The sequence below is a fragment of the Alternaria alternata genome (genome assembly GCF_001642055.1).
Source record: "Alternaria alternata strain SRC1lrK2f unplaced genomic scaffold CC77scaffold_19, whole genome shotgun sequence".
NCBI lineage: Eukaryota > Fungi > Ascomycota > Dothideomycetes > Pleosporales > Pleosporaceae > Alternaria > Alternaria alternata.
The window spans coordinates 742,833-767,690 of record NW_017306208.1 but is presented as its reverse complement, the minus strand read 5'-3'; the positions used below and the strand labels follow the sequence as shown (position 1 = coordinate 767,690).

The following is a 24,858-nucleotide window of genomic DNA, read 5'->3' as shown; positions in this document are numbered from 1 at the left end:
CGGGGGTATGGAAGAAATAGTTTCCTCATGCGGAAATGGCACTAGTCGCACATCTTATCACTCTCGGGCGATGTGCTACGTGCCTGTGGTAACAAATGGCTACTGCTCGGGACAAAATCCGTTTTGGATCTCTTCTTTCGTCATCGGGCCGCTCGTTCGTGGCGACGATCTAAATGTTCTACCTCTTGGCCTACTGTCTGTGCGCACCCAACAAGGTGCAGCTGCATCAACCAAAGAACACAACTGAGAACGACCTGCGATTCCCCCTCGATACAAAGTCTTGTGATGCCTTACACAGTAATTTTGGAAGAGATCTCCCCAGGACTCGATACCATGGCTTTGTTTCGGGCAGACTTCCCATGTCGGACACGATCCAAATAGCGAGCGTACCTCTCCTGGCACCCTCAAGATAGGCTATCTTGGGTTCTCAGACTCCCTATCGACATAACAGCATTACCACCGCGAAAATTCATAACTCTGGCTCGCATTAGCCAGAGTGCCTCAGGCAGTTTGGAGGCGAGCACGCCGACGAGACGGAAATCTGCACAGCAAAGACACAGCACAAAATAAGTCATCAACACTGTACATGGCGCCGTGAAACCTTCCTGCTGAGGCTTTTATGCCCGTACAATCGAGTCACAAACACCCCGCATAAGGCCTCCAGATGTATAATAGGACTTTCGATTCTTCTCTATCAATCTGGAGTGACAGTGATGGGACGATCCCCAAACGAATACACGAACATTCCACTTCCTGGCTGCTCACCTCCCCTGCGCCATTTACCTCAGCACCCTCGAACGGAAGCAATTAACGAAAGCCAAGATCTAGCATTGACCATCATTAGGGTCAGACCTTTCGTCCACGAGTCAGCAATGCGCATCTACCAGCAGCCTTTATAGATGGAGTGAAGCACCCACACATACCTGTAGTAGAAGGATCCATGTGTATTCTCACCACCCCAACCACAGCCATTGATCTCCTCCTTGAGACCAAACTTGCAGTCCTGGTCGCTGAGAGATCCTGTTCCCGTGACCCAAACTAACATCACTTCTGTCAATAACACGAGTCCACGCCACTTGGGCATACATTACAAGCAATGGAGGACGGCTTTGCGTACATTCGGCTTTCATGGTCTCGCCTAGGTTACGGCAAGCGTACTTGCTGTTGCCGTCGAAGTTGCCGGCTACCCCGCCAGAATCACCGTTGCAGACAGCGTCGGCAGCGTTGTTGGCAGCCTGGCGCAGATCGCCCCAGCCCGGACCGGTTTCGCTGTAGCATCCTGCTGCGCTGGCTGTGGTCACAGCAGAAGCTAGGATGGCGGTGAAAGTGAACAAGTACATGGTGGAATTGATATGGAGATGATGGTAATGAGAATCTGTTTAGTTTTCTAGCAGTGTTAGAGCTGGATGATGTTCGGACGGCGAACGACAACAGATGAGTATTAGGGACGCTTTTATAGACTCTTCACAAGGCTCAGTAAGCTCACTCTTGTTCGTATTCACATCCACTCTGCCATAATTATCCAGGCAAGGCGCTTTGGGCGAGCGAAGCTCAGCTGCAGGATCTGAATCCAAGGTACCTGTAAGCATACGGTCGGTCGGCAAGTCAGATGCAGGAATCCCTCTACCCTATACGAACAGTGGCCGTGGCGATGTAATGCGACAGGTCAATATTGTTCAACAGACAGTCACGCCCGCTATCAAGTTACACCTGAAGATGTGGTCCTCCTCTACATCATTCTTGTTGCCACTGGGCTCACAGACCTTTCACACCGAACGAGTGGCCCTGGTCTCGCGATTCATGTTGGTAAATCAACGTGATAGTTCCACAATGCCAGGCAGAATCCCCTGATGTCGTAAGCTGATGATGGCATCTGATGCTGCTCTCGTCTATATCCACGAGCGTGTATAGGATGACGAATGGCCCCAAAAGCTCAATGAAGGCAATGGGAAACGAGAAACTTACCATGACTTCTCGTCCCGAGACATGAAGAATGCAAAATAAGACCCGACCGACGTTCGCCGTAATACAGGATCCAAAGGTGTATTGCCAAGCGCTGATCATCTTTCCGGGTAAACACCACACATGAGGGCGTAAGGTACCCTGGCTATGCGCTTATAGGAGTACCTGTATGTTCGAATGCTATGGTTTGATTCGTTGGCACAGACTTTGACTTAATCATGCTCACCTGATTTTTCACGTGTCCTTCAACAAGAAGTTCTCTAAATTAACGCCTCTCCAGACCTCGACGAGCTCATCTCGAATCTCAAGAATCTGGCGTCCGATACCCTGCAGTACACTGCATCCTAAATCGTAGCGATAGATTGATCACGACCTGGATGGCTAGAGTACGTCTGGGAGGTACTCGTAACATGCAGTACATGATCATAGGCCAATGTACAAAGCCAAGCGATACATATTGAAGCGGGCAAAGGGAATTACTTCCTTCAATCTGCGTTTCGCTGCCCATCTCGCTCAACCCCAGGCTCATCAATCGTCGTCTTCTCCATCTTTTCCACAACCTCCTCATCCGACAGCTTCAAGCTCAACCTCTCTAAGCGTTCCTGCAGCGCCTTCTCCGTTTCCCTAAACCTCTTCTCAAACTCCTCATCGTTCTCGCCCCCAAATTCCCCAGCAGTAGGCGTCTTGTCCCCCTCTCCACTACCCTCGACTGCCGCAGTCTCTTCCGCACTACTACTACCACCAGCAATTTTCCGCTCACTCTCCTTCAATGCAGCAGCAGCAGCAGCAGCAGCCCTCTTCCTCTTCACCTCCTCGGCCCTCCGCATACAAATCTCCAATCTCTTAAGGCTACTCTTTGGCCACATCTTCTTCATATTATCCCCCCTCTCAGCTGTCCTCGCCCCATCCGGCAACTTAACCCAATCCAACTTGCTCTCCACAAAAATATGCATATCGGGTTCCATGAGCGACGGAAAGTCTAGCGTCCCGACTCTCAAATCAATGACTGCTTCGCCCAGCGCACTCGACGCCCAGAGCTGAACGTGGCATGTCGGACAGTCTGCATGCCGACTGACCTTTCCCGACTTGGATGTCCGCGTGACAAACAGTGGTGTGGTGGAAGAAATAAGCTCGATATTGTAAAGCTCAATGTTGAGATTCAGACAGAAAGCGCTGCCGGTTTGTTTCTGGCAGCTGGGGCTGCGGACGTGGAAAACATGCAAAGTCAGTGTTTGTGTGTGTAAGTGTGTTTGCTATGCATTCAGTACAGGCACAACGTACCAGTGGCATGCGTAGCAGTAGAGAGGAGACGTAAGCAAGCGATAACGGATAGTATCGCAGACGCAACCGCCCTTTAGGGCTGGGAAAGGTTTCGGCGTGGCCATGTCGGTGCTTGCTCGAGTCTCAAAGGCTTAGTCAGTGGAGTGGATTTGATTAGTTAGAGTGCGGAATGGGCGGAGTTGTGGGCAGGCGCGCGCTGGGGGGGATGGAGGAATGACGTGGTGGGGCTGCCAAGGCCCCCACAGTTTCTCGTTTACGAGCGGAACCCCACAGCAACGCTTTGTCCATCTTACCTGATTGGGAGGTCATTGGCTTCTCGTGCAACTACATTGAGGGTGGATAATGTACTGCTTCTCATATAACACTACATGGGTTCCGTGCAATCAACAAGGGAAGACGAAGATGCACAACACTTTGGCTCGACCTCATACCTAGGTACGCTTCCAAGCGGCAGCGACATGTCTATCTCTGAAAAACCAGATGTGGTACCATCCAGCACCTATTGAACAAAGTCATCTTTATCATATCACCAAGTGAGAATCCACTAAACATCAGCGCTTAGCTCACGGAGAATCCTGAATCATGGGGGGCAATAAACAGGGGTTTTTCGTTGTTCAGAAATCAAATGTTGTAGTATCATCGCATGTCAACTAAAAGCCTTTAACGGACTCGTGACAATGTCCCAAGATGAGCGTTCTTGATCTTGCTACCCCAATTGTTAGTCAGACTACTACCATCCTCTCCTTTCAACTTTCCTTTGCCTCCTCCCGCGCACCCAGAGCGCATGACGATACGCCTTTTTCAATTTAGGAAAAGATATGCAAGGTGACCACTTTGTTTGTACAACAAAAGAGAGTGCCACGAAGACACAAAGGATCGGTCCACAGAAGGGACAGTACATCTGCCAAGTACATATACAGTTTATTTCGTTACATACCTCATACACACCTCCTTATTGCGCAGTAGCAGCAGCACCTCCATACGCAAACGCATTCTCATTTCCATGCCCACTCACACCAAAGTACTCTCCGTCCAACAAGCCCATCTTTTCCATCATCCCCCTAACCTCATTCCGCTTCTCCGCCTCAAACTCCTCGGCGCTCAGTAACAACGTCTCTCCGCGCGCCTTGTGTATCTCGAGGGGCTCATGCTCAATAGCGTCAGGCCACTGACCAGCCGCATAGAGCGCGTCTTGCAGATCCGCCCACCTCACACTCACGCCCTCGAGCGTATACGGTTCGGCAATCTTCTTCTTCAGTGCCTGTGGAAGCACAGACCTTGCAATGTAATGGTCCCTTGCTTCGGCTTGGGCTTTTGCGTCGAATGCCTGTTCGAGCATGGATATCTTGGCGCGGTGGCCGGCTAGAATCTCCTTGTCCATGTCCAAATCTGCCTTTGAACGTGTCGGATCCGGGTTCTCGAGTGCTTGGGCCAGAACGTGCGCCTGATCTCTCAATTCATCCAACTGACCCTGCGCACCAATCTCATTAGCTGGCGCCGCTTTCTTGGCCAAGTCTTCCTGTAAGTTCTTGAACTGCTCTGCTTTGCGCAACGCATATGACAGCTTCCGTAGCCGGGTTTCCAGACTCTCCTTGGCGGCTTTTAGACTCTTCTGGTCTGCTTCATTTTGGTTGTGTTTCATCTTCAACTTGAGGTCCATGGAGCGAATTTGGCCTTGGAGCCACTTTACATTATCCGTGGGCTTCTCCTTGGCCAACCCCGCATTTGCCAGAGCGTCAATCTGTTCCCATCGCTTGTCCAAGTAGACGGTCGCTTTCTTGTCCAACTCTTCCTGCTCTTCCCTTGTCTTGGCTCCGTGTGCCTCTTGTATGCGGAGGACCTCTGCTAGGTCGGCGCTGGTGTTGGCGCGTTGGTCCATGATTTTTAGCATGCGCTTCTTGCGGTCCATGCGGAGGTATTCTGGATTTGTTTTGTCCCAGGCTGTCTCGTGGAGGCGGCGGAACTCGCGCAGTTTGCGGAAAGCATTATGGCCTTGTGCAGGAGTGGGAAAGGTAAGGACACAGTGGGGGACCCATTCGTCGGGGCGGAGGACGGGGGGTTTCGTGTGCTTGCCCATGAAGGGGAGTTGTTCGAGGTGGTGGGTCTGAAAGGTGATTAGCATGTGGTAACCCAGGGTATCTCCGTGTGTCATACGTCGAGAAGCTCCTGCAGCGAGTAGATGATCTGATTCGTCTTGGTGTTGCGGAAAATGTAGATAATCTCGCCATGCCGAGCTGTGCCCTCGGGATCAACCACATCCCGAAGCGTATACGGCTTGATGGGCGACACTACACGCTGGCCCGTCGCCTGCCGCCTTGCCTTTTCATTCACAACAGTCTGCAGACGGAGATGTCTGGGGTTGGATTGGCGCTCGACATAGACGGCGATGCGTTTTTGCATGTGCTCGACATGCTGCGGAGTGATGCGCCTGGTGGTATTGGCGAAAGTGACGGGATTTAGTGGCGGCTTGTACCGGAGCCGGGCGAGTGATCGAGGCATGGCTGCGGGGTTGCCTGGAGTGCCAATTGACGAGCGGGCGATGTTGGTCGACGGACGGGACGCAAAGATGCGAGAGAGCGATAATTGCGCACGGGCCTCCGACCGCGGGCGCCAGCAGCACCTCCGCCTGGCGCGATACGATGAGCTCTCCGACGCGCTTTCACTTGGGGTAAGCGACTACTATGAGCCGGCCATTGCCGTATCAGGATGCTTCGATGAGGCTGACATCTATTTACTCGAGTCTCTCCTACCGCCGACCCACCCGACTAGCTACATAACATGGCTGGAGAGCCGCCCCAGGCAGCCGACCAGCTCAAGTCTCCACCACGTGAGCGCCCGTGGCTGCTGCCATACGTACGTCCTTGACCGCCATCCGTCTGTCCCTCTCCACGCTGACAATGTGTACCAGAATCGCAAGTTGCGCCACCTCCAAGGCATCACCATCCGCAACCTCACGCTTACCACGACTCCCCCAAAGTCGCGCGGCCGCACCATTGACGATGAAGCCATACCAAGCACCCTCAAGTCGCCCACAAAGGCGCTGGCGTTGAGGGAAAGCAGAGGCCTGGCCCATTCGCGCTCCTCGAGCAATCTTACCACATCCCCCGAAGACGGCGTCCGCACACCCACCAGGCCGGGATATGGACGGGGACTGCGAAGGCGCTCGACTATGGAGTGGACCAATGCAAGCCCGCTCACTCGCCAGAAGAAGCTCGAAGACATCACTGCAGGGCGCATGGCCGACACTTTCTTCAGTCTGCATGTGGACCATCAGGAAGACCCGGTATACATCTCTGAAGTCGCTGAGAAAGCTATGAACCCAAACTTCAAGTTCTTCGACCTCGGGCCCTGTGGCCCTGCTGTCACCCGGCTGGACAAGCTCACCGTGAGGGTGTGGGCAAAGAGCGAGACAATGCAGGAATGGCACTATCTGATGGACTACACTGTGCAACTCCGGTCGCTGCAGTTCATTGGCAGGACACTAGGAGCTTTCAGGCACCCGCTGCCACAGAACTGCATACTGTTCCATATGACGGATGGCATCTACACCAGCTTCACCGATCTGCCGGTACAGGAGCGAATGCGCCCCGAAATTCTTGCACCACCCAAAGAGAACCCAGATGGCAAAGCGCTCAACTCATCGTCGTACGACGCCCTCATGCGATTGTCAACACTGGACGATTGCATACAAGATGCGCTGACTACGCGAGACCGAATTGCCGATGAGATTGAGGGCATACTCGCAGCAAACAAGGAAGACCTAAGCGCTGTCGAGTCGGTCGCCGAGACTGAAGACGGACTAGGGACGGTCGAGGCTGCGGTGACTGCTGAAAAGCGACGAGTGGTGGCTGCAAGGAGAAGACGGGACGAACTACAAGCTAACATCGAGTACCGAAGAGAGAAGATGCAAACTGGTCGAGATCGTCAAGCAGAAGCCGACACCTCATTACTCGAACAACGAGCAAAGTGTGCCCAAAACAAATCTCTCATAGAGAAAACCATCGAGGACATCACCGGCCAACGCCGCCGAGTCTGCGAAGACCTCCTCCGAATCTTCCCCATTGAACCCGTCCCAGGCAAAGCCCTCGCCTTCACAATACGAGGCCTTCTCCTACCCAACTCCGTCTTCGACGACGTCAAAGAGGACGTGGCTTCCGCGGCACTCGGCTACGTGGCGCAGGTGGTCAATATACTGTCGCCTTACCTCTCTGTCATCCTTCCGTACCCGATTTCCCCACATGGTTCAACGTCCACGATTGACGATCCACTTGCCGTCACACAAAGTGGTCAGAATCCACAACGCACTTACCCGCTTTACATGAAGAACGTCGTGCGGTATCGCTTCGAATACGGCGTGTTTCTGCTCAACAAGAATATCGAGATTTTGTCCAACGCGTTGGGGTTGCGGCCCGTGGATATCAGGCACACATTACCTAATTTGAAGTACCTGCTGTACGTTGCAACGGCGGGCAAAGGCGAGCTTCCTGCGCGCAAGGCCGGCGGTATCAAGGGACTGTTGAGACAGGATGGTGTACTTTCCAGGAAGGGGAGCATGGACAGCACGGCGACTATGAGTAGTGTTGGTACGCCGACTACAGAGCTCAAGAAGAATCTGGAGATTGCGGGGAAGAGATTAGAGGGCGCCAAAGCGAACGGTGCACTTGCGCCTGCTCAAACCCATGCGCATGCTGGGAGTAGACTGAGACCTGCCGCATAAGGTGGACTAATGGAAAGTATGCAACAAGCATGTGTGTACAACGGATGTATACGTCAAGTCATCGCCTACTCAAACACATGTGCATGTGCGGAGTAGGTTAAACTGCTGGAGAACTTTTTTTCCGAATACAAAACAAACAGCTCGTAGCATACACACATATTCGCGGAGGCATCGACTCTAACTGTGTTTGTGAGTAGGTGCATACATGTAGATACGCGGAGGTAGTGAGACCAATAGTTCTTCCCATGGCAAGCGAAAAGTCGTTTGCTTTTCGTCTCGGTTCGTCACCCGATTTCCCCAGATGCACTTCTTTACTTGCTTGTTCCATGTGCGTATACCTGTGACGCACATATCCCCATGCGCGCGGAAGGGTGCCGGGCCGGACCCCTTGATCCTCTCTCTTATCCAGGGTCCCGAAAAAAGCAATCGCTTCACTAGTCGTTTGCTCGGATCTCGGTGCTCTGTGCATTTCCGAACCCAAGTTTGTTCAAAAGAGCACCACGCCCCAGCTGACATAAGTCTTACCCCTGGCCCGCCTGATTACTACTCGAGTCTCGTGGCAGATCGACACGCGCGCACTTAAATCCCTGCCAGTATGAAATGTGCCAAGAGCTCCACTGCAACGCTGTCTTCCCAAGCAATTTCCGACACCAGCGAAGCTGCGGCGAGCCTCGGGAGAGCTGGAAAGGAGAAGCGACAACATCCACTTTTTTTCCTACATGACTTGCAGACAGACCGCAACTTTTACTTTGGACTGAACCTCTTTTCTGTTCTGGAAGTGGTCCCGTTTTGTTTTCCCTTTCTCTCCCTCTCTCTCTCTCTCTTACACAGCTGTTTCGTCCGTAATTCAGCTTGTACACAGAAGTTGGACCCTTGCGGACTGTTGCGCTTTCTCCACCCGTGGACCTTTGCGGATCAGCGCTACTTGTCCTCCTCTCGACACTCACAATGACGGAACCGTTCCCTCCACTCAACGGCGCACTGCCACACAATACAGGAGTCAACGGCGCACCCAGGCGGAGAAGAAAATCTAGTGCGCTGGGCTCTGATGTACCCGGCGATGTCGATGTAGGAGCGTTGGCGACACATCGGACGAGCACCCCGCCGCTGAACAGTCCAAGCACCATGGATCCGGTACGTTGCCAGTTTCTTTTCTTTCCCTAGGACATCAACGTAGATACGTACAACATGGGCGATGGATGGTGACACTGGAAATAAAGTTGCTGACCGGCCGTTTTCTTCTTTTCTTTTGCAGAGATCAGACAAATCTACCCGCCGCTCCAAACGACGCTCAACCCGCCGTCTCCTCTCCAAAGCAAAACGCCTCTGCATCCGCCACACATGGCTGCTCCCTCTCGTCCTCGGACTAACCATCATCTCGCTCTACGCCATCTACCCCTACGAATCGAACCCGCTGTCCGCCTGCCTCTTCCTCTCCTACCCGCTCGCACGCGACGACCCCCTCATCCCCGAACACGTGCGCTCCGACCCCAATGGCCCGCAGCATTACGGCAAGGGCGGTCGCGACTTTGCTTTTGTCGGCTTCTACATCATCGTGCTGAGCTTTACACGCGAGTTCTGCATGCAGCGCCTCATCCGGCCCATTGCGATTAAACTCGGTATACGGAACCGCGACAAGCAGTCTCGCTTCATGGAGCAGGCTTACACCGCGCTGTACTTTGCTCTGTATGGTCCGTTTGGTATCTGGATCATGAGCCGCACGCCCGTGTGGTACTTTAATCCTATTGGCATGTACGAAGGCTTTCCGCATCGGACACACGAGGCGGTTGTCAAGGCGTACTATCTGCTGCAGGCGAGTTATTGGGCGCAGCAGGCTATTGTGTTGCTCTTGATGCTGGAGAAGCCGAGGAAAGACTTCAAGGAGCTGGTTGCGCATCATGTCATTACCGTGTCTTTGATTTGGTTGTCGTACAGGTTCCATTTTACGTACATGGGCATTGCCGTGTATATCACGCATGATGTCAGCGACTTCTTCCTTGCTGTAAGTTTTTTCTCGCGACGATACGGGGAGAAAGAGAAAGACGTGTGCTAATAACAAAACAGACGTCAAAGTGCCTAAATTACATCGACTCCCCCATTGTCGGTCCTTACTTCTTCGTCTTCATGTGCGTCTGGGGCTACACGCGTCACTACATTAACCTCAAGATCATCTGGTCCATTCTCACAACCTTCAAAACCGTTGGTCCCTTTGAACTCAACTGGGAAACGCAACAATACAAGTGCTGGATCAGCCAGTACATCACCTTTGCCCTGCTTGCCTCGCTGCAGGCAGTCAACCTGTTCTGGTGGTTCTTCATTTGCAGGATCGCGTATAGGTTTGTGGTATACAAGGATGCGGACGATGATCGCAGTGAGTATGCGCCGACGGATGAGGAAGTTGAGGAGAAGGACAAGTTGATCAAGGAGGGGCCCGAGGCGGACGCCGAGTTTGAGGGGTTGGAGAAGGAGCTCGAGAAGGTGGAAGATGCGCCCAGAACACCTGCGAACGGGTCGGGGCTGCAGGCGAGCGGTGCGGACAGCATTGGGTCGAGGGTCAAGCAACGGAAGGGCGGGAAGCAATGAAAGACATGACGGAAAGTAATAATGATGGAGACGATGATGGTATATGGGATTGGTAAAGGGGTCTAGAAGTGGGACTATGGAGCGCTGAACAGTTGATCTGACTCACCGTGGCTCGGACGGCGGTTTCGATTGGAAGCACTTTTACACAGAGGTATTCTCCTTGTCGTGTGTTTAACGCGAGAGGAGAGCTGATGAAATACATAAGATAATAATACAACTTGTAATAGTCACGACATTCATATATGGGTCTCCTTGGCAGAATTTCTTCCCAAGGATATGCGTTTCGCTCGGATGTCGCAGGACTAATCGGGCAAGCAAGGACACAGCCAGGCAGATACGAGTGCATGGAATGAGCGCGAGTTCCTCCAAAAGACATATCGTGCGAGGTGAACGTTAGGTGCCTCCCTTGTTACTGCTGCGGCACCCACTGTCTTGCTCCAGCCTGCTGTACAAACAGCTTGAACGACTTGTACTGCTTTGAACTCAGACGCACCCATTGCCATCAGGACGAAACATGGAGATTCCATCTCGAATGGCTTTTCCCAACCGTACGAAGATCAGTTTTTGCCCATGCACATTGCTGACACTAGACAGTCTTGGATGGCTGTCGCTGCGAGCTGATTTGCACGTGGAGGTACAGATCGGCAGTGCATACGCTTTGCGAGTGCGAGTACGAAGTGCGAACCCGAGTGCATACGCACGACTAGCTAGTGGCCGGCTTACCCCAACATGCGTTTCAATTCGAGTCCAACTTTGGATATAAGGTCGACACATCTGGCAGCGGCTCTGTAGAAGCTAATCAACATACAAGATCCCCGTAAAATGGCAGGCGCCCTACAAGCCGTCGTCGCGAAACTCGGCTCTTTCAACTTTCTATCACCACGAGGCATCGCAATTATACTGGGCACCGCTCTCCTTTTCCATATCCTCAGAAGCCTCGCCCTCATAATCTATAACCTGTATTTCCACCCTCTGGCCAAATATCCCGGCCCAAAGCTATGGATCGCCTTTGGCTTTACCCGCACCCTGCGCCACATGCGCGGCGACCTCGACTTGCAGATGGCGGAGGAACACCGCAAGCACGGCGAAGTAGTACGGCACGGTGTGAATGAGCTATCGTTTATCCATCCCAGTGCGTGGAAGGACATTTACGGACACGGCCACGCGGAGCTGCGCAAGTATTTTCCGCCAAACTCGGTTAATCCGAATCAAGTCATTGCGGCGGACGCGAGCAACCACTTCCGTATGCGCAGGGCCATGTTGCCTGCGTTTTCGGAAAAGGCATTGGCTCAGCAGGAGAGGTTGATCAGGGTTTACATCGACTTGCTCATGCAGCGTCTCTCGGAATGCGCGGCTTCTTCTTCTGCTGCTGCTGCTGCTGCTGCTGGTGGCAAGACGGTCGACATGGCGCGTTGGTACAATCTCACAACGTTCGATCTCATCGCCGATCTCTGTTTCGGCAAGTCGCTAGATGGTCTGGAAACGGGCCGGTCAAATGCGTGGATTGAGAAGATTGATCGCATGTTACGGATCATGCCTGTTTTGGTCCTGGCGACCTCGTTTCCCTTGTTAATGAGTCTTTTTAATCTGATGCTTGGAAATAAAATGCAGCAGTCGAGGAAGGAGCATCAGGAGTATGCTGCGTCGCTTGCCATGAGCCGTATCAAGGGGAAAGAACAGGCCGATCGAGGGGACTTTATGGACTTCATATTGCGCTCCCGCGGCGAGGAACACGAGTTGACGGATGAGGAGCTGGTGCATAATGCGGATTTACTCATGGTCGCTGGCTCAGAAACGACGGCTACGGTGCTTCTGGGAGTCACGTACTACCTCTTGAAAAACCCGACGACGTACAAGAAGGTGACGGAGGAGGTCCGCAGTGCCTTTGATACGGCTGAAGACATCAACTTCAAAGAGGTCAACGCGCGCTGTCCGTATATGTTGGCTTGTCTGAATGAAGCGATGCGCATTTTTCCCTCGATTCCTTTGGTGTTATTGCGCATCACAAACGATGGTCCGCCAACCCCTGTTGCCGGACACTTGATCCCTCCCGAGGTAAAGTTTACAACCATCCTGGGTACTTCTCACTCGAAGAAGCGGTATTTGTTAACAGATTGCAGACACGTGTCGGCGTTCATCAGCTTGCTGCATACCACTCCCCCCTCAACTTCCACGACCCGCTATCCTTCCATCCGGAACGCTGGCTACCAGAGGAATACAATGATCCCTCCTCGCCATTCCATGACGACCGCCGCGATGTGCATAAGCCATTTTCGTACGGTAGACGGGATTGTATTGGGAGGAATTTGGCGTTCTTGGAGATGAGGCTGATTATTGCGTTGCTCGTGTGGAATTTTGATCTGGAGTTGGGAGAGGGCATGGAAGAGTGGGAGAAGCAAAAGATTTTTGGACTGTGGGAGAAACCGCCACTAAAGGTGCATATTCGGAAGAGGGAGCGGAAGTAAGGGTCAGAAAGAAAAGGGAAGACTGGCGGGTTTTTCTTATATAGACTAGATCTTGGCGTATGTTCTGTCGTTTTGCTGTGATACGCAGAGTTCCTGGTCGTTTTTCCTCGTCCCTATCAGATCTGCCGGCCTTTTACAAGACCAACTTGTCCATGTCCGACTCTCAGTGCTATTCATGGTTTTACAATGCAATCACAAACAAGAATGAACCACTGGTCAAACATTGTTGGACGCCACTCTATTCTGGAACTTCGGCGGTGGTCCTGGAATTATCAAATTCGATATCGAATTCAGGATCGAGCACTAGATCAGCATCCAAGCTACTAACAGCGCGTATAGGACACCTCTCGACATGCCACTCAAACGACAGGCAGAAAAAGCTAGACTAACCCGTACTATAGGAGATACATACAGATGGGTTATGCGACATCAAGACGACTGGTAACCCAAGACGTTGCTATGTACGGTCTCAATTCGCAATCCGTCCAGCGATTAAACCGCCCGTGATGGGAATATCTGCCCCAGTCGTGTACGAGGATGCATCGCTCAGAAGGTAGTTCACAGCGCCTGTTATGTCACTCGTCTCGCCAATCCGTCCCATCGGCGGGGCAGAACTAAACACAGAATACAGTTCTGGCTGTTGCGTCGCGCAGAGATCTGTCATATCTGTACGGATGAATCCTGGTGAGACAGTATTGACACGGATTTTGAGCGGTGCCAGCTCAACAGCCAGCTGTTTCATCATCACTCGCACCGCGCCCTTGGTTGCTCCATACATGGGAAGCCGTTGCAGTGGAAGGGCTATGTGGGATGCGATTGAAGCAATGAACACAAGGCTGCCACCAGAGCCTTGGTCTTTGATCGCTTTCGCGGCGAGCTGTGCACAGAAGAATGTTCCAAGGACCTTTCAATGTTAGTACATGGTAGAATTACAATCGAGAAAGCTTACATTAACCTTGAGAAGGTTCTCGCATTCTTCCCAAGAGTGGTCGAAGAACGACTTGTCGGCCACTATCCCTGCGGCAGTGACACTTGCGGATTTAGCATCAAGTCAACACTCTGTCCAGACAAGACCTACCAGTTATCGATGCGCCCAAAGTCAATGTTGATCTGACGAAACGTTTCTTCTAAAGCGTCCATCTTGGTTACATCGGTACTATCGAGATTAGAAACGCCACTCTATTTGGAAGTGGAATCTTACCGATAGTACTTGGCTTTGATGCCAAGAGTAGACAAATCAGTCTGCGGCTTCTCTAGCACGTCGAGAACTGCCACATCTCCACCCGCCTCCGCAACAGCTTCAACCAAAGATAGACCTATCCCACGAGCGCCCCCCGTGATGACGGTGGTCTTACCCACGAGGCTCATTCTTTCGCTTAGCGATCGTTTGTTTTTATCATTGTCCTTGTTCTTGAAAGATGCTGATGGTGTGTTCGAAGAGACGTTAGACGGTTTACCTATGTTTGCGATACCCTCCACTTGAGAGCCTCGTCTTGCGTATTGTGTGTACAGATTGCGGGATCCAAAAACAGCTCGTTGTTTATGGGCCATGGTAGCATTGCTGGTTGAAATGCAAGGCAGCCTAGGTCTTGATGGCATTGCAAACTCGCCTACACAGCGACCAACTTTAGGCGTCGACATGGTTCTGCGGTAATATGAAACTGTCTCTGGTACAAAATGTGCAGCCAGATCCCCAATCACCTTCACCGACCATTATAAATATCGCATTAGCAGGCATTCCGTCTTCACGATGTAGCGTGATGCGGGGTCAATGTACAGGGTTGGTAGATCACCCGCGGGATTAGGATTCCGCCCCATGGGAACGCAGTTCGGCTGTATGCATCCTCGATCAATCGGCGTTGGCATCACCGACCACACGACTTAGTTCATGCACGTGTTGTAAAGAATATTCAAGCTCTACTTTGAGCCGCTGTTGACAACGTGATGACAGCGGCTAGGTGAACTCCACAACAAGAACGTCGGGTGCTATCTTGCTTCAGACTGAGGGGACGGATATGCGGTTGGACGACCACGAATTGCGGATTTTGAAGTTGGGACTCCATGATAGGCTGGTCTGAGGCATAACAAACTAAGTTCCAAATCGGAACGTATATATGACAATGGACCCAGGCTACCCATGGCTTACTAGCTTCAATCAAGCACGAAGTAAGCTGTGATCCTTAGGCGCATGACTAGGCCAGTCTCCAACTCCTCTACCACCGATCACAGTCTGCTCATCGAGGGGAATAGCGCCAGTATACGATGCTGTGAGAGATCATGGAAATTGGTTAATGGCGCATGCATGGGTTCCTGGCGCTGGGCTTCCCCGCCTCCAGCTGCGCTCGAACTGAATCTCGCGATCACTCCCGACACATACTCGCACGCTCACTCACTCATTTGTTATATCGTATGCTGATACGACAACACCCGGGCGAGAACTCGGCAAAAGGCAAGTACTGCATTTCGTTGTATATTCAACGCTAAAACTATACATATATGTAAAGCGAAGGTCTCTTCGCGCTGCGAGGCGCCTCAATTCTGGCATCTCATCTAGTTCTAGGTGCAGATGTCCATGTGCGCCGAGGAGGTCAATCTTACAGCATCCGTACAAACGCATCATCAGAGATTGGAGCAACGCATACATGAGTCCATCCCAATGCTCAATGCAGCGCCTAAGCTCCATCAGGGCGCATCAAGTGTCTAGTCCAGTAAAGAAGTTCTTAGATCTCATACGTTTCCAAGTGTACCACCGGACCGTCCCCTCGCGTAAGTTTATCTGTTCCATGGTTTATGGACTCTATCTAATCAAGACGTGGTAGTAACAAAGGATCCTTGAGCAATCGCTCCATGTCCTCAGTGCAGATATGGACAGAGATATCCACCCCGCTGCGGGTCCAAGACAGCCGAGATCCAGACAGGAACTGTCCAGGAGGTGGAGGTGCTTCTTTGATGAGAACACAACCGTCTAAGTTCGGCACGATGCCGTCCGCGTATCGTATGCGCGAGCCAAGACCGAAGTCGACATCGTAGATGCCGGCACGCGCCCAGGTTGTCACCAGAATATGACGCCGGCCAAGAAATGCCTGCCATATACGCTGAGGAGACTTCTCATACGTAGCGCTATGAAGATGATCTGCAAGATTCGCTGGGTCGCTGACAGTGGAAATTGTATGCCGAATTTTTCGGGTAATGGCAACCATTGATGAGGTAGCGTTGCTTGTTTGTTCGCGGCCGACTTCAGAGCCTGGCAGCTCAATATTCATCATGATGATTGGTGAACCCAGAAAGTCTTCACCCAGATTGAAAGCGGATCGAAGGCCAAGTACAAGATCGCAATGTACAGGGCCGTCATCCTTTCCGAGTTGACGTGCGCGCACAATGCAGGACCAGATGTGTGCCAACACGGCATCATGCTTGCTGATTCTCGGGCCATTACTGTCAGTACCATTTGTAGCTTCGTTGGAGAGAAAATCGACCTGCTTTGTGTTGAGATGAATGGTATAGTCAGAAACAGGCGCATTAGAGTTCCACTCAGCCCATGGCATAGGCTTGCCTGCTGGTGACACCAGTTTGGCCGCATCAAGAAATGGCGTGGGAGGATTTCCTGGTGCAGCCCACCAATCGTACCTGTGCAAGGGCAGACGTTCCGCTCGACTGATAATGGCCAGGTCCGGCTCCTCGGCGTTTATGTTTCCTGCAGCGAGGTTGTCCAAACGCGCCGGCTCAAAGACGGGAGTCAAGGTCGGGGCGGTCAGGCCCTTGATGACGGCAGTACTCACGCTCGCCCAGTCCGTGACGAAGCGGATGAGACCCGTGATGTCCGCGAAAGGATGCGCCGTTTTAGCAGCGAGGACAAAACCACCGTCTGACAACGTGGTGCATTGGATAGCCATGATCGGCTTGCGCAAGCCCGTCGTGGCATCGGGCTCGTTGGGTTGTAGAGCATGCGCAATGTCAACAACAGGCACAAATTTACCGAGATTATCGTCTTTGCGATTCCAAAGTGGCTGAGTTTTGACGCGCTCTGTTTGGTAGAGTGAGTCCGTGGTGGCAGAGCTCGTTGCTGAGACAAACTCCACACCGACGTCTACGGAGGCCCCGAAGTGCGCGTAAACGCGGCCGAAGCGGCGGGCGTGGGCTGGGAACTCCTTCGCCTCAGCGGGTATCGAGGCATCGTCGACGAAAGTAATGGACTTCAACTGGCCGGCCCATTGAGGATGCGAAGTAAGCGCAATGCTGAGTGTTTGGTGGAGGTGGACGGTGACGTTTGCTACATTCCGCTCATCAAGGGGCCCGAAGAGCCATATCGCGTTTGTAAGAGCAAAGTTAGCTGTGGTTGCGTCCAGCAGCGACAGTGGGACTACGTGTTCATGCTGCTTTGACTTTTGGGGAAATACGCGTTCCGTTGTCGTGACTTTGACATCCACCTCGGGCGGCATGGTAGCTGGCGACGTGGGTCGCAATGTAATTTCCGGGTACTCGGGAGACGTACCGACGACGTGAACCGCTCAGTCGTCAATCAATGGTTCGATCGGTAGAAAATAGTCACTCCGGGCGTCGAAATCCCAACGACAGGTCCAACAACATCGTCGCAATCAGATCGTCAAGAGGACACCTACCAGGCACCGGTTGGAAGTGGGGCCTCGGCCTGTACCGACTTTGAAATTATCCGAGCTACCATGATGATCCAAATTCGGTAGATCCAACATAAACTGATAATGATTGAATCTTCTCAAAATCTATCATATGTCGTCGCTTCTTTATGACTTTCTGGAAGATAACCCAAGCACCGATGTATCGGGATGGGATTTGCTATTGTTGTTCTGATAAGGTTCTTAATCGTGATCCTTTTAAATTTGAGATGGGATGTTGACTTAACACAGTTGCTGGTCATTAAGCTGCTTTATAAGCTCTCGATCTGGTGGTTTCGTTCCTTGAGGAGATTCCCGGGCTCGAATCAGCATCGCCCAACCTGTAGATCTTCCCGAACCCCAACTTGAAATGCGCACATCATCCCTCTCCTTATCCGTCACGATCTTCACAGTTCGACTCTGTTTCGATTCTTTCACTGGCACTGCAAGTATGATTATTTCGCTCTTGCCGTAGCTGAGGTGCCCAAAACGTGCCCTGACCATAACAGGCACTTAAGTGTGGTCTTGGGTACTGCTTAGTGGAAAGGCCAGGGTGGGTAATAAGCGCTGATGAGGATCTTAGGCAGCAGTCCGGGGGATAAAGGCGTGAGATAATAGAATCTGTAAGGGACGAAGATGAAGGCGATACTCTCTCGCTAGACAGCGGTGCCAAGTCTTGCCATCACATGGGAAACACTGAAAGATACTGTTTACAATAAACCAGAAGAAAGAATTGGATTCGATTAGAGGCATCCACAAATCGAAGTGGCGGAACTGAAGGAGCAATTTCGTCAAACTTCCTTATGAGAACAGAGAGAGATGCGATTGTGTGTTAGGTAGGCGCTTATAATTGCTACGTAATGTTGATAAGTTAGGTAGTGCGCTGAGACTACACTTAGGCAGTCTGACACACCTGAGCATCTTCTTACTCTTAGCCGATGCAACCCGCCCCAAAACCCAACCATTCCTGCTAAAATTGCCTAGTCGACAAGATGCAATTGCAATGCATCCTCACCGCCTTGCACTGCATACACTTAGTAACTGAAACCTAGTAACGTAAACACCGTCATGACTCACTGTGCGAGGGCAAACTGAAGACCCTGGGTCCGGCCTCTTCCAGCATGCCAAAGCTTGGGCCTGTAGCGATCTTAGAATGGGAAATTTCGGAAAGCATGTTAGAAAGTGTCTAACATACCCTCGTTCACAAATGTTATGCCGTGTGGACTGGGAGCAACAGCCATTCGATGCACCGACCCGAGATCCCTGACCCATACAGCTGGCATGGGGATCATCGGCGGCGGACCGGCGATGGGCCTTCCCATTGCCCATTCGTCACCACGGCACAGGATACCGCCGCGTAGGGTGAAAGTCGCAGCACTCCCTTTGTCGCCAGACTCTCCCAACATCGCATATTTCTGGTCGGAATCGCCTTCGGAGCATAGCTCAGGGCGAACTATAAAGCGGCCTTTGATTGCGATGTGAAAAGGACGAGGAAAGGAGTCCATGGCGGCTGTCAGGTGAATGCGGGAATGGTAATCCAAGATAGAAGGTTAAAGCAAAGTAGTAGAAGGCTTATACTGACTTACTAGAGAGTCTGTACACCTTTTATACCTCCTGTCCACACATAGCACTCGAGAGCACTGAGCAAAGTCACGTACAAGCATCTCAGAATCCTATTCCCATTGTAGAATATGCTGTTTGCATCGGAGGCGTGGGGCCGTCGGACATCAAAAGAAACAAATATCTGCTCATGCTGCTGCAATGCCAATACGTGGGAAACTTCAAGCAAGAAAATGCTTTTGTTAACGTCCAGCGCGTGATCAAAGGATGCGGCTAGAATGAGAAGAAGATCGCCCATCAGAGTCGTTGAGAAGCACCTAATAACTTGGGCTGGGCCGTGTGGCGACGACCCGACCCTCCCGCGTTGTTAGCGCGAACCACCCATCTGACCCCGGAGCTCTTATGCACACCCCGATTGTTCGCCTGCCTACCCAACTACTCCCCACAGAGGTAGACGATGACTGTAAAAGCAATATGTCAGCGCGCCTGTCACACGACTGCCAAGGATGGCGCATTCTGGGGTATATGTGGGTCCCCTCTCATCTTAGCGAGGATGATGGACCTATACCCAAGATTACATCCCCATCTACACTCTGCACATTCGATACTCCATGCAGCACTGAGATTGACTGAGAACATGTGTACCCGCGCTATGTTCTGGCCAGGGCTGCTGCGTATCGTTGAGATGTCTGTCTTGTCCTATCTATCATTTTCTGCTGTTCGTGATCGCAGCATAAGCTTATAGAGTAGACCAATGTCAACGCCAATCACTCAGTGCAAGATGAGCGTTGTATTTAATCCATCACCTCATCCAATCTCTTGATTCTCACCTTGATCTCCATACCATCAACTGGCTTTGCAGTAACCTGATGTGTCGAGAACATGGTTCCCTTTGTCTTCGCCTTACCCTTCTCATCAACCTGCACCTCACCCTTTTCGTCCAAATCCAGCTCACCAAGCCCTTGCTTGACAAGGTCGAAGTGCCTTGCTACACACACAATGATGATCTTCGTCTCTAGGTTGGCCAGTTCAGACCCGGTGCATCGCCGAGGCCCGCGTTCGTACGGCCTGAAACTGCTTTCAGGAATCTTCTTGCCTTCCTCACCGAGCCATCGCTCGGGATTGAAGTCGTCGCGGGTGTCGCCGAAGGTCTTGGGATGACGCTGGATGATGTACGCGCGCGGTGTCACGCACAGCCCGTCGACGCAGAGTGTATTTCCGTCGGGAAGAGTGAGCATGGTATTCGATAAGGATGGAGCCATGCGTGCAGTTGTGCCAGGTGGATGCAAGCGTAGCGTTTCCTTGATCACGGCGTCTGTGTAAGGCAACTTATACAGCAGAGCACCAGCTTCCGAACTCCGTAAGGCCTTGACGACAGCAGAGGGGTGGGTGTTTGGACCGAACACAGAGTCAAGCTCCTCCTTGAGGGTCTTTGCAGCAGATGGATGTATATGTAGCTCGTAGAACGCCCATTGGAGCAGGATGGAAGTAGTGTCGTGACCGGCGAAGAGGAAGCCGCGCAGTGTATCGCTAGTTTGCTGGATGATTTGAGATGTCAACTTGTCCACACCGTGAAGGCTGAGAGTCGCTACACTCTTGTTCTTGATCTTCGTATCGGTGGTGCCGGACACTAAAGCTTTGTGCTGTCTCCTAATCTCGGCTTTGAGAATGCTGTCAAGTTTCTTGTCCTTTGATCGGATCTCGCGTTCGTTGGCAGAGAAGTAATCGCGCCAACCTACCCCTCCGAAGGGGCGTTTATTGAACGCTTCAGAAAGGGCGCGGTAGGTAAGGAGGACCTCGGACTGTTTTCCATCAATCTGCGCGTTGAGATCCATGTCGAATGTTACAATACCAATGATGTCAAAGACTAAATTTGTCGTGTATGGGCCGAGTGTGAACGTGTCGCCGGAGGCGGCCTTCTGTTCCATGAGCTCGATAAAGGTCTCGGATTTGTCCAAGATGACATCAACTAGACCAAGAAGATGACTGGGTTGAAAGCCAGGGCGTATGCGCTTGTAGAGTGCATTCCATTCATCTCCCTGTAGTCAATGATTAGTTCCTGGACACCCGAAATCGTAAGAGAGGCTCAAGAAGGCTGACTTACATCAGTGGTGACCAGAGATCTTGCACCAACAAGAGGAGCTAATTGCTGGATAGCAGGGTGCTTGGGCATACTAGTCCTGAAGGCTTTGTTCGGCTTGGTGACTTGCTCAGCAACATCGTTGTCCAGCACAAATAGTATTGGGAACTTTTCGATCGGGCGGAAGTCGACAAAGAGAACTGGAGGGAATCCAAGCTTTTCCGCCTGTTCATACAGCATCTCATCGAATTGGCGTCGAGGATCACCTTCCCCCGCAATCTTCTCAACCCATGCCCAATGACCCCGAATAGGATCTGCTGGTTCAGGTTGTGGGAAGTGAGAATATTGCGCGAGATCGGAAGTCTTGGCCTTGGTGGTCCGTAGGTAGTAGGCTATGACAAGTGGAACTACCGCGAATACGAGGAATTTCCATTCGAAGAGCGCATCTGACTTCGCCGATTCCTGAGACGAAAGCAAGTTCGATAACGCCATGTTTACCGCGAGAGAAGTGCCGTACTTGCTGACAGAGACGGGCGAAACGCTCCTATGTACCGTGCAACAAGCATCGCGAGAACAACACCGGCCCCATTGAAATGCGACATCATGTCATCGGCGCCTCTGACCTATCGCGTGAGACAGCGCAGTGGTTTCGGCGTGATGTCGGACATGGCATCAGCATCAATATGGTAGGTGATCATCAGATAAGATGGCATCAGATTAGATTAAACAAGGGTGAGTACCCTCCCGCCCATCATAGTCCAACCTCCAAACTTGGCACGAAAGAAAACCTGGAAGAAGTCTGAGCTAGATGCAGCCGTTGTTTCTCACTGATTCGCTAAAGGCTCGTACTTCCTGCATGTCAAGCAAAATTCTGCATCTTGGCATTGCGGACTGTGATCCGTGTTCGGCGAGGGGTGTGGATGCTTCGCAAACATCGCGACATGGTACCTAGGTAGGGGTTGCAGTGAACAGAACGCAAGATGCGAATGCCATAGTCTGCAGACATCAATGCGACGATACTTTCTTCGAAAGCATAGTGTGGTCTTCAGGAATCCTGCTAGATCGTATGCGCGACGGCTCGCGAGGGTGCAGCCGACGGTGGGGATTGTTGGTGAGGCGAAGCGGGGCCTCCCGCCATACGTACCCCTCATGTCCTTCTCTTCTTGCTCCTCCCATATGTCTGTCCAAGCCCAAACTCTTCCATAGCTTCTGAAACGCAGATGATCAGATCGCCGTTCGCTTTCGAGCCTGGTGGAAGTTCTTTCCCAGCCCACTCCTTCGTTACAAGTTTCAGATCCGCAAAGCTAGCTCTCTTGTGTTGCCGGTAGTCCATGCACCGGATGATTGTGTCTTTGAGCGTCCTGCTATACATATTAGAAGCCTCGAAAGGCGTCTTGCCGGAAAACAAGTCGTCTTTGTGTTTTTGGATGTCGTATTCGGAGCCATCGTTCAAAAGCTTTTCAATTCCTTCGCCTTCATCAGACACCGTGTAGGTGAACGGCTCCTGAACAAACCCATCTTTTCCGGGTGAATTCATAGCCAGGTTCCACATCATCTGTCCAACTTGCCAGACGTCTGTTCTGGCCGTCATCTTTTCGGAAGGCCTTTCGTCTAGGTAGTGACCTTCGTAGCACCAAAACATCTCTGGAGCGTATCTTCCCCCAGCATCCTTAGCGTCGAGAGGGTGGTTTCGCATCATATAATGCGTAGGATTGTCGGCGTACTCGTCATTTCCTGACTGTAAGTCGAAGAATGCGAGGTCAAAGTCTGCAAGGACAATAGAAGGAGCCTAGCGTGTTGTTAGCCCTAACGACATATGGAATGTGACAAGAGCATTACCTCATGTGCGCCAAACTGACGATATTGATGCCCGTTTTCTTTGTTGATCTCTTTACCTACAGCGCCATTGGCTGGTTTCACGAATACATTCCCAAGATGGCCGTCGCGATGCACGATCTCGTTCCAGTCGACGTCATCGTCTTCTTCATTGATGCGCCCCGAACCCAACATGGTGAAGGCATCCACAAGCTGGTCAAACACTATCCAGAGAAACCATTCTGGAATGACTCCTGGTAAATCTACTGGGAGAGGATCGCCGTGCCAATCTTCAAGCTCTGACATGTTCTCATACTCTTCGAAAAGGACGTTGGTTGGCAGTGGCAGTTCTCCAGGGACGGCAGCACGTACGGGCTTACCCGCCTCCAGGAACTGCTTCTTTCCGAAAGCATACCAAGCCCAATCATTCACTGCTTTCAAGTCTTGTTCTTGTTGATCAACATCTACTATTCCTGATGCCGGTATGTCCCCACGTGCTCTCAAGATATTCCTGATCTCAGGATGAGAGTTTTGCCATCGAAACATATTACGTCTTCGTCTCCACTGACGCGAATACCAGTCTAGTGACTGGCAGATGTCACCCATGTCGCAAACTTCATTGAAAACACGAAAGCGTCGTTTCTTTACGTCGATGCGATGACCGTGGTACCTATGCACGTGGTGCTCATGTGCCTTGCGTCTCTCGAGCCGTGTCTGGATGGCAAGCTCCATCGGTAACTTGTCGCGCCAGAAGATCGGCCCAATCCATTTCTGTGATTCAACGGCAACGTCTCTCACTGCTAACCTCTGACAATCACGTTAGCTCAGTACTAGCTTCTCGATTAGCAAATTACCTCTGCGATCGTTCTCGACTCGTCAACGCCAACCCAGAGAGTAACAGTTCCAGTAGTACCTTGGCCAAGTATGTTCGCGCACCTCCATTCCAAATTTCGCCCCTCTCTTCCAGGGTCGCGTAACCCGGCGTCTTCGAATCTACGCATCCTGCGCCTCTTCGCTGCTGCTCTTTCCTTTTCACCTTTTTCTTCACCGTCATCGATATTTAACATCGGCGGCAATTCTTGATTCACAGTACGGAGATTAGGTTGATACAGGAAATTTGTCGTATTCACCTGAGCTGCTTGTGTTCCTGCATCTACCCCTTGTGCGACTGGCTCATGAGCTGCTCCTCCCAAAGGCGGTGCTGGGGCTGGGCCGGCAGCAGGAGCGGGAACCGGAACTGGAGCTGGAACCGAAACAGAAGCTGCAATTGGGATTGGGGCTGGGGCTGTGCCTGCAGGTTGGGGTAGCTGTCCATGATTCTGTACATGAATCAGATCTGCTGGGGTATAAGGTCGTGCTGGTATCGGATTTGGCGCTGGCAGTCCAGGTTGTCGACGCTGATCGGCAGTTCGGCTAGCGATGTAATAGTCTCGAATCGCTGCATGTAAGAGCCAGAGTGTATCGATTGTTGTGTTCATTTCGCCTATCCATATCAGCATATGAGGCTGTATGAAGATAATATTCTTACCTATACTCCATCCTGTCCTATGGAGCCTGATCCACTCTTTTGCGTCCCATCTAAAGTACGTGATCGGTTCTCTGAATGGCGGTCCAGATCGAGGCATTATTTTGGAGAGTTACAGCGGTCTATGGCTTCTTTGCGTCGATGGTGCGACTGTTGATAGCTTGATCTGACCTCCTATACCAAACTGGCAGCGAGGTCAGCGTTTTGGTGCTGAAGTTGCCCATTGTTCGGTAGGTAGA

General features: G+C 51.7%; 10 protein-coding genes across 10 annotated transcripts; 3 read left to right on the top strand and 7 right to left on the bottom strand.

Moving 5' to 3' along the window:
- Positions 1-824: 824 nt before the first annotated feature.
- Positions 825-1,340, bottom strand: CC77DRAFT_1064606 (hypothetical protein; the record flags this gene model as incomplete). Its single annotated transcript, XM_018528746.1, has 3 exons — positions 825-852; positions 924-1,038; positions 1,118-1,340. The coding sequence occupies 3 exons, from the start codon at positions 1,338-1,340 to the stop codon at positions 825-827; spliced, it is 366 nt and encodes a 121-aa protein (XP_018382787.1).
- An 807-nt stretch (positions 1,341-2,147) lies between these two features.
- CC77DRAFT_1023494 (hypothetical protein) lies at positions 2,148-3,419 on the bottom strand. The gene is made up of 2 exons (XM_018525674.1): positions 3,244-3,419; positions 2,148-3,162 (listed from the first exon to the last, which is right to left on the bottom strand). The coding sequence occupies exons 1-2, from the start codon at positions 3,345-3,347 to the stop codon at positions 2,448-2,450; spliced, it is 819 nt and encodes a 272-aa protein (XP_018382786.1). The 5' UTR covers positions 3,348-3,419; the 3' UTR covers positions 2,148-2,447.
- Positions 3,420-3,924: 505 nt separating this feature from the next.
- On the bottom strand, positions 3,925-5,994 carry CC77DRAFT_1052876 (hypothetical protein). The gene is made up of 2 exons (XM_018527717.1): positions 5,398-5,994; positions 3,925-5,347 (listed from the first exon to the last, which is right to left on the bottom strand). Exons 1-2 carry the CDS (start codon positions 5,740-5,742, stop codon positions 4,196-4,198), a joined length of 1,497 nt encoding a protein of 498 aa, XP_018382785.1. The 5' UTR covers positions 5,743-5,994; the 3' UTR covers positions 3,925-4,195.
- CC77DRAFT_288457 (UV radiation resistance-associated gene protein) lies at positions 5,709-8,221 on the top strand. The gene is made up of 2 exons (XM_018531069.1): positions 5,709-6,096; positions 6,152-8,221. The coding sequence occupies exons 1-2, from the start codon at positions 6,022-6,024 to the stop codon at positions 7,958-7,960; spliced, it is 1,884 nt and encodes a 627-aa protein (XP_018382784.1). The 5' UTR covers positions 5,709-6,021; the 3' UTR covers positions 7,961-8,221.
- Positions 8,222-8,538: 317 nt separating this feature from the next.
- CC77DRAFT_1023491 (LAG1-domain-containing protein) lies at positions 8,539-10,777 on the top strand. The gene is made up of 3 exons (XM_018525673.1): positions 8,539-9,094; positions 9,216-9,962; positions 10,025-10,777. The coding sequence occupies exons 1-3, from the start codon at positions 8,909-8,911 to the stop codon at positions 10,541-10,543; spliced, it is 1,452 nt and encodes a 483-aa protein (XP_018382783.1). The 5' UTR covers positions 8,539-8,908; the 3' UTR covers positions 10,544-10,777.
- Positions 10,778-11,306: 529 nt separating this feature from the next.
- CC77DRAFT_969928 (cytochrome P450) lies at positions 11,307-13,151 on the top strand. The gene is made up of 2 exons (XM_018535802.1): positions 11,307-12,598; positions 12,664-13,151. Exons 1-2 carry the CDS (start codon positions 11,366-11,368, stop codon positions 13,006-13,008), a joined length of 1,578 nt encoding a protein of 525 aa, XP_018382782.1. The 5' UTR covers positions 11,307-11,365; the 3' UTR covers positions 13,009-13,151.
- A 326-nt stretch (positions 13,152-13,477) lies between these two features.
- On the bottom strand, positions 13,478-14,376 carry CC77DRAFT_942593 (short chain dehydrogenase; the record flags this gene model as incomplete). The annotated part of the gene is made up of 4 exons (XM_018534872.1): positions 13,478-13,912; positions 13,958-14,039; positions 14,087-14,164; positions 14,210-14,376. The coding sequence occupies 4 exons, from the start codon at positions 14,374-14,376 to the stop codon at positions 13,478-13,480; spliced, it is 762 nt and encodes a 253-aa protein (XP_018382781.1).
- Positions 14,377-15,414: 1,038 nt separating this feature from the next.
- On the bottom strand, positions 15,415-17,664 carry CC77DRAFT_288365 (transferase). Its single transcript, XM_018531068.1, has one exon. It carries the CDS (start codon positions 17,445-17,447, stop codon positions 15,810-15,812), a length of 1,638 nt encoding a protein of 545 aa, XP_018382780.1. The 5' UTR covers positions 17,448-17,664; the 3' UTR covers positions 15,415-15,809.
- A 2,329-nt stretch (positions 17,665-19,993) lies between these two features.
- On the bottom strand, positions 19,994-21,771 carry CC77DRAFT_942480 (cytochrome P450; the record flags this gene model as incomplete). The annotated part of the gene is made up of 2 exons (XM_018534863.1): positions 19,994-21,238; positions 21,304-21,771. The coding sequence occupies 2 exons, from the start codon at positions 21,769-21,771 to the stop codon at positions 19,994-19,996; spliced, it is 1,713 nt and encodes a 570-aa protein (XP_018382779.1).
- A 301-nt stretch (positions 21,772-22,072) lies between these two features.
- Positions 22,073-24,719, bottom strand: CC77DRAFT_1052869 (hypothetical protein; the record flags this gene model as incomplete). Its single annotated transcript, XM_018527716.1, has 4 exons — positions 22,073-23,068; positions 23,179-23,901; positions 23,949-24,577; positions 24,623-24,719. 4 exons carry the CDS (start codon positions 24,717-24,719, stop codon positions 22,427-22,429), a joined length of 2,091 nt encoding a protein of 696 aa, XP_018382778.1. The 3' UTR covers positions 22,073-22,426.
- Positions 24,720-24,858: the final 139 nt, after the last annotated feature.